The 9994-nt window shown below is 40.7% G+C and overlaps 1 protein-coding gene across 1 annotated transcript in view; it reads right to left on the reverse strand.

Annotated features, from left to right (window-relative positions):
* Positions 1-9994, reverse strand: part of MAP7D2 (MAP7 domain containing 2) — a 110004-nt gene that overhangs the window by 30387 nt on the left and 69623 nt on the right. Inside the window, exons 2-3 of the mRNA XM_009997262.1 lie at positions 8154-8231; positions 4755-4918 (exon numbers count right to left, since the gene is read on the reverse strand). Coding sequence (XP_009995564.1) covers positions 4755-4918; positions 8154-8231 — 242 coding nt within the window. The remainder of the gene's footprint in view (positions 1-4754; positions 4919-8153; positions 8232-9994) is intronic.

Genomic DNA, 9994 nt, shown 5'->3' on the forward strand with positions numbered 1-9994 from the left:
TTATATATCATAATCCAAACAGTCATTAACTTTTAATTATAATATAGTAAGTAATTAATGCTATAAGATCTTCAGAGTTTTTCACTCTCTTGTGTTTAAGTGCATACTTTTAACAAATGTAACAAATAGTGCATGTGCATCAAAACCACCTCTTCAATGGGGCAGGATATTCTTTTCCATTTAGCAGTTGTTACATCAATCTTTCAAGTCTGAGTGCTGAATTAGATTTGATGCTGTCTATCAACAGAAGTTCATTTAAACATTAGTATATTGGTAGGATCAGTACTAATTTTATAAATTTCCTTTATAACTAAATCTGATGAGTTTATTACAAAGGGATGTTATTGGTCTTATTCACACTATCATCCTTGATATGGCCTGTACAAGCAACGTTCTTGTTGCCTTATTGAATACAAGTGCAGTAGAAAAACACAGGTTCTACAGAGACTTCCTCATACCCCATGCACAGCTATACATTTATCTGCAAGGTATTTCCAACTCATATGGAAGTTCAGGATAGCAAAAGGGAAAAATAATTTTAAATCACCAAGGACTAGCTTTGCTTATATTCAGTCCCAAAGCCACTGGCTACTTAATGTTAAAAGCAGCTCTTTAATAGCTTCTGTTGAACAGCAACACACTTCTTCCCTCAAGGTTCAGGAACTGTTTTTACTAAAGGAAGTAGGCAGCTTTAAAAGTAATATGGAAGGAAGGGCAGTACTACTGAAAACCTCTACAGATAAGAAAGGTGCAATCAATGCAGACAGGACAATTTTCAGACATATCTATTTGGTTTCTGTCTGAGGAACTGAATGTGCTTTCACTGTGCTCTGCAACAAGCTCCAGATGCCCCAGAAGAGAACTGTGCCAGGACACCTCCCTTCCTATCAACAGCCTTTGAAATCACCATTCTCTCTCACCATTCTCACTGTAGAAGAGAAAAAGTAAGAAAAATAAAACTTTAGTCTAATGCTCTTTGAGAAGGCCACTGTATGCAAAACAGCCAAGCAGAGGATGCCCTGATGTAGAAAGCCGACAAGTCCCCAGAGTTTGTTTAGAGCCAATCATCTCTCCAAATCTTACAAAGGCAACAATATTTTCAAGAGAAATGTTTATATAGCCTGTTCCTACCACAAATACGCACTGCCTTCTGCTGTGTTAAAAGGCAAGGAAAAAAGACATAAGGAAGATACAAAGGACAAGCAACAAGAGAACAAGGGAGAAAATCTCTGTACTTGGCAACTTCAGACACCTGATGAGTAGGTAAAGGGGGTGATCCAGTTTCCACCCAGTGTAAACCAGTATTAAAAGGAGAAACACTAAGGACATGCTGCAGTATAATGGCTCACTGGGCATGGCATAACCCTTTCTCCCCACCCCTAGGTGTGGGAAATACACGTTCAAAGCTTTTTCAGTAAAGTAGGCCTCAAATTACCTGGACTTTAGGTTAGGTTGACACTGTTTCCCATAGCCTTCTCCTGGATAAACTGGCTACTTCTGACTTACAGTTAGTTTTTTACCCAGCAAAGAGTGAACTGGTCTATGACTGGGCCCAGAGAGTTGTGGTGAATGGAGTTACATCTAGCTGGCAGTCAGTCACAAGTGGTGTTCCCCAGGGCTATGTTGGGGCCAGTTCTCTTTATCTTTATGAATTATCTGGATGAGTGGATTGAGTGCATCCTCAGTAAGTTTGCAGATGACACCAAGCTGTGTGGGAGTGTTGATCTGCCTGAGGGTATGAAGGCTCTACAGCAGGACCTGGACAGGCTGGATTGATGAGCCGTGGCCAATTGTATGAGGTTCAACAAGGCCAAATTCCAGGTCCTGCACTTGGGCCATAACAACCCCAGGCAATGCTACAGGCTTGGGGAAGAGTGGCTGCAAAGCTGCCTGGTGGAAAAGGACTTGGGGGTGCTGGTTGACAGCTGGCTGAGTATGAGCCAGCAGCATGCCCATGAGGCCAAGAAGACCAACAGCATCCTGGCTTGTATCAGGAATATAATGGCCAGCAAGACTAGGGAAGTGATTGTCCCCTGGTACTTGGCACTGGTGAGGTTGCACCTCGAATACCGTGTTCAGTTTCGGGCCTCCCACTACAAGAAAGACACCAAGGTGCTGGAACGTGTTCAGAGAAGGGCAGTGAAGCTGGTGAAATGTCTGGAGAACAAGGAGCGTGTAGAGGGCTTTCTAGCAAGCAATGGACATGTGAGCAATCCAGCCTTTACTGAAAACATCTGGGCCCCCAAGCAAGGACGTTTTCAAGGACACCAATAGAGAAAGTGACCAGCGAAGCAAACAACTCCGGGATGTCGAAGCAGGAGGTGGAGGTGGAGAATCATGACTGCATTTGTGTACTGTAAGGCTAACAACCCATCACTGTTTAGGGTGAGGCGGGGGTTTGTGACAATTGACCAATGACAAGAGTGGTTTGGGTGCAGGTACATAGCAAGGGGCTATATAAGAAAGGTTGGGGTGTTTAATAAATGGCATTCACTTGACCATACTGATCTCTGTGTGTCTGTCCATAATGATCTCCCACAGGAGCAGCTGAGGGAATTGGGGTTATTTAGCCTGGACATAAAGGAGGCTGAGGGGAGACCTTACTGCTCTCTACAGCTACCTGACAGGAGGCTGTAGCAAGGTAGGGGTTGGTCTCTTCTCCCAATTAACAAGACAAGAGGAAATGGGCTCAAGTTGTGCCAGGGGAGGTTTAGATTGGATATTAGAAGAAACTTCTGCACTAAAAAGGTGAAACATTAATGAGATCCTCCCTCAGCCTCTTTCTCTCTAAGCCAAACAGACCCATCTCTCTCAGCCTTATCTCATCTGGCAGATGATCCAGCCCCTTAATCATCTTAGTGGCCCTGTGAGGGACTCTCTGCAGTAGTTCCTTGTCCTTCTTGAACTGGGTAGCCCAGAACTTCAGACAGTACTCCAGGTGAGACCTCACCAGGGCAGAGTAGATGGGGAGGGTGACCTGCCAGCCACACTCTTCTTCATGCAGCCCAGAATGGCATTGGTCCTCTTGGCTGTGAGGCACATGGTCAGCCTGTTGTCCACTATGACTCCCAGGTCTTTTTCCCCAGAGCTGCTTTTCAGCAGGTCAGCCCCTAACTTATACTTATACATGGGGAAAAGAACAGATAGGAGAAGGAAAGGAGCCAGGCTTGGGCTTGCCTTGGCTCCGAAAAAGCTTTGGGCAGTTTAGGATTGAAGGAATAGCTCAGTGAGCAGAACTAGCAGTGGTATTCATACTACAACCAAACACTTGGAAGCAACCTTTTTGTCCCCACTAGAGAAGCTTCCCATCACACGCACAGGGAGTCGGGGAGCTGTAACAGGCTTCCTGATGCTTGGGAGAAACACCACTGTGTGCTCAGCCTCTTAGAACCATCTCTGGGCAACTGCATGAGGCCACTATAGGAAACGATGTCCCCACTGAACAGACCCTTTGTGTCTGACCTGGCAGACCCTCTCTTCCATCTGACAACCCTACTCTCATTTCTCCAGCACAAGCAAACCATGCAGGCAGGGAAAGGAGACACTTGCTCACTCTTCCTACACCTTTTTCCCTCCAGTGCAAATTTTGAGGATACAGTTTTGAAAGTTTTTGTACTTGCCACTTTCCCTTACAATGCTCATCAAGGGGATCAATTTTGCTTAGGTGCAAAAGGTTATCAGAGCAGGAAACACAGAAGGAGAGACCTCCTACCATTGCTTCTGTTTTTTGCCATTTTTCTTACCAAAATCTAAAACGAGCCACATGACAAAATACTTTAACATTAACTCTCAGCCATTATGCAGAAGCCACAATCAGTATGTTAAAGCTGAAAGGGGAGTGGCAGGATATAATCTTATCTTCACGTTATAGTGAAAAAATCAAACAATAGAAAAATTTCAATGGACAGCAGTAGGTTATTCTGATTCCGTGCAGAAGTGTTTTACCTCTTGTGCAAAGACATTTTGATCAAAAGATAGGGGGCAGAAAATAAAAGGTTAATAACTGTGGATTTTTAGAGCCTTTTTATCTAGGAACTAGGGAAATACCTCCTTTTGACTTTTTTTTTTTTTTTTTAAACCAGTGCTCCCTTTTCCAAAACTCATTAATTCTTTATCAGTTGCAGTAGCTAGCAGTGCTAGTGTTTTCTACAGAATGCTGTGCAGAGATACAAACACACTTTGCATCCAGAGATCTACATCAGAAATTGGACTCATTACAGCAAAAAAACCTCTTGAATGATCTCAGCATGAAGAGTAGAAGGGCTGTGAAGATGCTTCAAAAGATATACGATTAATCCTGTTCTATGCTAGAATTTTAAACCAGCTTGGATTCTTCACTGCTTTAAGTAAGAATTTCTGATTTTAAGTCACTGAGGAAAAACAAACCAACATATTTTCATAAGCATTATTTGAGCTAAGAAAAATATTTCCCTTTTGTGGAAACACTACTCTTTAAAAACTACTTTCTGGAAAGCTGGTGCTTTATTGTCTGACAGTCAGAGTCCCAGGTATGTTAGCATAAAGTATATGACTGTTCTGTGACATGAGACTAAAAAAGCTTTGGAAAGTGTTTTTGATGTACAAGCAGTAGTAGAGTGGTGACATGGGTTTCCAGTTCCCAAAGTAATGCTTAAATGTCTCTGGGACAAAGAAAAAAGAAATCAAGATTAAATGCATGTTGATATTCCAATATTCAGCTTGTTTAATGCTACCATACAGAGTTGCTCTGCTGTCCATCTCCCATTGGTCCTTACCTCCTCCTCTTTAAGCTTTTGTCTCCTTTTTTCTTCAACAGCTGCTCTCTTCTGCTCCTCTCTCTGCCTCTGTTCCTCCAGTCTTCTCCATCGCTCCTCTATTTGCTTTTCATATTGAAGTTTTGCTCTTCTCTCTTTCTCCAGTATCTGCTGCTCCCTAGCAGCTGAAGCAGATAAAAAGGCACATTTCACTTTATGCATATTTTCCTCTGCTTTAAAATTGCTAACTTGAAGCAATAATGTAAACTAACAAATACAAGTACACATGGTTTTAGTCCATTAAGATTAAAAATATAGTGGATAGAAGTGCTGGAATGATTAGTAAATCTAAGTTTTTTGCTCAATAAATAAATAGGGAAGTGCTTTGTACATAAGGTCACAACTCTTTTTTATGTTACAAATCCTTCTACAGATTAAAGACAAATTAATTTTTCAGACATATCAAATGTTCTCAGTAGGTTTTAAAATCAATCAGTTATATATGTTGAAGCAAATGCCCTAGAAATTTCTTTAAAACTGTGTTTCTCATTACGGGGCTACCTTAAAGATAAGTATATTAAAACAACATACAATAGATTCTCTAGGAAGCTTTGAAAATACACCATTCTGTTGATATTCTGTTGCTACACCACTATCCACTTCTGCCTCTTTGCATGAAAAAAAATACTTCTGTTACTGAGGGTTTGCCCAGTTGTTTACTCCAACTGGATTCAATCTTCTTGAGACATTAGATTGTTATTACGGAATTTCATACTGCAACGTTACATACAGGACTGATGCTTCAGGTTTACATAGGGGAACAAAGTAGCAGAAGTGACAAATTATGGTGAAAAATCCACTTCTCATGCAAGTGTATTCCATAAAAAGACAGGGAAGAGGAATTCAGTAAGCATGCCTACAAGCCTGTAATGTCACATACCAATACACACAGCTGATATGAAAGAAGGAATAGTCTCACAGTTGCCAGGCTAAGAACTTGAAAGTTAGGGAGAGCCAGAATCAGCACTGTTTACACAAGAGCTAATCCTTCATCTTGCTCACCTTATTCAGCCTCAGTCTGCTTTTTCAGTTCCTCTTTCCCTGTACAGCAAATTTTCACACTCCTAATTCCGTCTCAGTATCTTCCCATTTGTCCTAGGTTCGTGCCCAACCATCTCAATTCTTTCTTCTCAGATCACCCATTTTCCCCTCAGCTCCTGCCCCCAGGCTCTTCGACCACAGCTGTGACCTTCAGTCCCTCAGCCCCACTCCACCCTCAAACCTTTCATTTAAAGCCAGAGACTCTACCACACCAGATGTTTTTCTAACAATTGCATTTTTTCCCCTGAATACTGGATTCTCTTAAAATACTTCTTCCTCGCATCCAACCTGCTTTGCAGAACACCTTCTGCCTACCTTATTCCTGTTATAAATACAGTTGATGTTGTCTTCCCCTTTTAAGATAATTCAGTATTCCTCACCCCCCAGCACAGCACAGTAGAAGAGGGGCATCAGTGCTGCAGAAGAGCCTGGACTTGAACATATGAAGAATCACACCTTCCAACAAATAGTTACCTCAGAGACAGTGGAAGACAAGTGACTAGTCACTAATTGCTAACAAGTACCAGTCATGTCAGGTGGAGCAGGTGAAAACAGCATGCTGGAGTTGATAAAAACCAAAAACAAAAGTGAGGTGTCCAGAGTTTGTGCTAACATTACCTTCTGAGTAAGCAGGTGAAACCTGGGACTGATTCTGGACAGAGAAGCAAACCATTCTGTCACCATGGTCATACATACAATTCTTGTTTCTTAATTAAGGGATTCTATACCACTGATCAATCAGTTTTGGCCTTGGTGAAAAGGTTATTCCATATTGCTGCAAAGTGCCTGTTGGCTGCACAAAGATCTGTCCTGGGAAACTCACAGCTTTTTTCTGATCTTCTAAAAAGAAATTTGCCACAGAGAAACTGTGACCAAAACCCAGAGCTTCACATTCTAGAAATGGTCTTAACCCTAAAAAAAGTATGTTTCCAGAAGGTACATATGATATCTGAAGACAAGAATTGCAGCCAACATCTTCCAAACCCCCAGGCCAACCGCTCCCAGATTTTCCAGCTTTCAGCTTCCCTCTCATCTCCTCTTCTGCTTTTTAATCCAAGTCCTTTCCAATCTATTCATCATGTCACTTTCTCAGGAACCAGCAAAGAAGTTATTATCAAAAGACAGAAGAGTTAGTCTGGACTGAGTATACCTGGAAGAGATGTAAACTACAACTCAGGCTTGTGCATGTCCGATACAGACATATCCTCTGGGGAGATTAAGTACTATACACCAGCAGATTTTCACATGAACTACCAAAAGGAATCGTACCCACCAAGCCCACAGTACTAAAAAATGTAAATTCACTGGTCTCAAGCCTCAGTTTTTTTTCAAGAAACAGTCACCAGTTTGTGTGGGTTTTTTACTGTGAGAAAAACAGTATTTTCCTATGATTCTTTTCACAGGAGTACACACTGTTTAATTGACATTTCCTCAAAATATACACCTAGCTTAAATTTTTTAAAAACAAACATATAGTAATGACAATTCCTTCTGGTATTGTCAGACAACCTTAAGGAACAGTGCTACTGGCCTTTCTTGTTAATACAATGAGGAAAAGTGAAGTTAACTGTTCAACACTTTATATACATAAATATACATATAATTTAATACATATATAAAGCCCAAACCGATGTTGAGCAGTTAACTTTATTCATATATATACAAGGTATTAACTGTGTATACACATGTTCCATATATATGTGTATGTGTGTATATATATTTAAATAAAAATAAATTCTTAACATTTCTGTGGAGCTATTAACAGATTAAAAGTATATGACTTTTAAAAAATAACTGAAATAAATGTTTTGGTTATTCAGGAAATTAATTAATAATTTTTCTCATTCTCTTGAAATACTGAACATTTTAAAACTTATGGAAAAGTACCTGATTTATGGTGTGCTTAACAACTCCATGTTATCTTTTAAAATGGCTTAAACTTATTAGACTAAAGTTAAGCCTGTTTCACCACATCATCTTACATATTATTCTGAGTGTTATTCAAGGCTTATTTTGTATTTTTACAAATCAGAAACCTAACATTCAATATCTTGCACATAAGCCTATATTCAAAAATACATAAATCAAAGAAGTCAACTTGTAACAAAAGAATATTAAATACTCAGCTGACATGAAAGAAGACAGATTATTTTTTATAGTTTATGTCATGTTTTGACTATATTACTAATGACAATAGTATTATAAGTGATACAGACTGAACCACAACATTTAACATTCTGAACAGAAAAAAACATCATATTAGTAACTTAAGCCTGTTAACACAAACATATATAATACATACACCTCCTGCCATCTTACCAAGGTATTTCTCCCTTTCTTCTCTTCTCTCTTTTGCGAGTCTTTGTCTTTCATCGGTTTTTAGAAATCCATCAATGGCTAAAGTCAGACAGAGGGGAATAAAAACAGTTTAAAAAGTGTTAGTAAAACCAAAGCAGCATCCAAAATAACTTAACAAAATCCACCAATAATCAACTTATCTACTAAATTTAACAACTCCAACAACAAAAACAATTTTGCACTCATGTGCTGGCAGGTTAACCACCTGCAATTTGTATTTATCTTGTGCACAGTTTCCTACCTACTGCTGAACTCCAAGCACAGTTCTTCTGTGTAAATGCCTGACTCCTCTTCTCAGAGCAAACAAGCATGCTGTTAGTACTTCTTTTAAAACTTTCTTGGGAAAAACCGTAAGGATAAAATTAACACTTAACCATCTTTGTTAATAACCTCATTTTAATTTTTTTGGCTAAAAAAGAGAAAGGTAGTTCAGGAAAGCAGTAAAAGCAGTATGCAGCTCTCTTATAGTCTAATGCTACGTGGAGTCCCAGCCTTCATATTTATGGCTTAACACAGCCCCAGCTCATTACAACAACCAGCAATTAGTGCTGGATGAAGCTACTAAGGCAGCAGCCCTCCTGCCCTCTTTTCCAGGTAGGAAACACTTTGTTTCCTCTTCCAGGTGGTATCTAAAAGCAGGTTACTGGTTTGGGAGGAGGCTGCCTAAGGATGTTTTGGACCTGGATCCAGACACCCCAGTTCTTTGCACAGCATAAGCCACTGAAAAGCCCAAGTTTAGAAGGCAGGCATGCAGAGTGTGACACACAAGGTGCCTCAGGGTCACCTGTCTGTCTCCGGAACAAGCAGCCAGATGGACCTTTGATGGACCTCTGGCAATACCATGGGTAAGCTCAACAGCTAGTGACTCGATAGACCAGCCAGAGGATTGTACCCTTTTAAAACAGCTCAGAAGGCCTCCAGTGCCTTCCCTTCTTGCTTTGTTTTCAAGCTCTCCTGGAGTCTTAGCAGGGCACGGTGCCTCACAGCAGTTTACATCCTTTGCAATCATTATTTGGACTCCCCACCAAGTTACTGAATTGTAATTAAGTCCCCTTCCCTTTTGCTCCAAGAACTGCAGAATGTTACCAGATAAATACAAAGTTACTTAGACTGTAACTGTTGACTCTCTTCCTGAGAAGTCACAATGGCCTCTATCCAAGGGCATCTTGTCCACGGGAGCAAAGATGATGCATAGAAAGTGTCTTTCCTTAAAATGTACTGCTTAGTAGGAAGGCTGAAAACAAGCCCTGGTGGTCCCTTGTCACTGGTGAAAAACGTGGGTCTCAGCTGTCCCCCATTAGAAAAACAGCTTGCTTTTTCCCCAAGCAGTACCTTCAAACACCATCTCTAATCCCCCCCTGCACACACAGAAGGCAACTACCTGATAGCAGGCAAGCCTCTGCAAAATTGTGATTATAGCTTCCAGGCTGCTTAATTTAAAAAACTGTGGGTCAAATAAATATCTATTTATTACTGAAGACAACCTACAGTTCCATACTAGTCCACTTGTTTGCTCACTTGGCTGCCACTTATCGTCAGATTTCACAAAGAAGGAGAGAAGAGGAGGAAGCTCAGTAAAGCAACCATGGGGAAGGTTTGCAACTACTTTCAGGGGGCCTGCAGTAAGTAGCCAAGAAGGGGAATCTGGCCATCAGCACAGTTAAATTCCAGCTCTAATAGAAAGTTTTTCCATGATCTGAAAGTCAAAACAGCTTGAAACCTACAATTCAGGCTATAAGCAGCAGAGTATGTGAAATCAAGACTGGATCAAGAGCCCAAGGAGGGAAGACTGAGCTGGAGAG

The sequence above is a fragment of the Chaetura pelagica genome, unplaced genomic scaffold (assembly GCF_000747805.2).
Source record: "Chaetura pelagica isolate M959 unplaced genomic scaffold, ChaPel_1.0 scaffold80, whole genome shotgun sequence".
NCBI classification, from domain to species: domain Eukaryota; kingdom Metazoa; phylum Chordata; class Aves; order Apodiformes; family Apodidae; genus Chaetura; species Chaetura pelagica.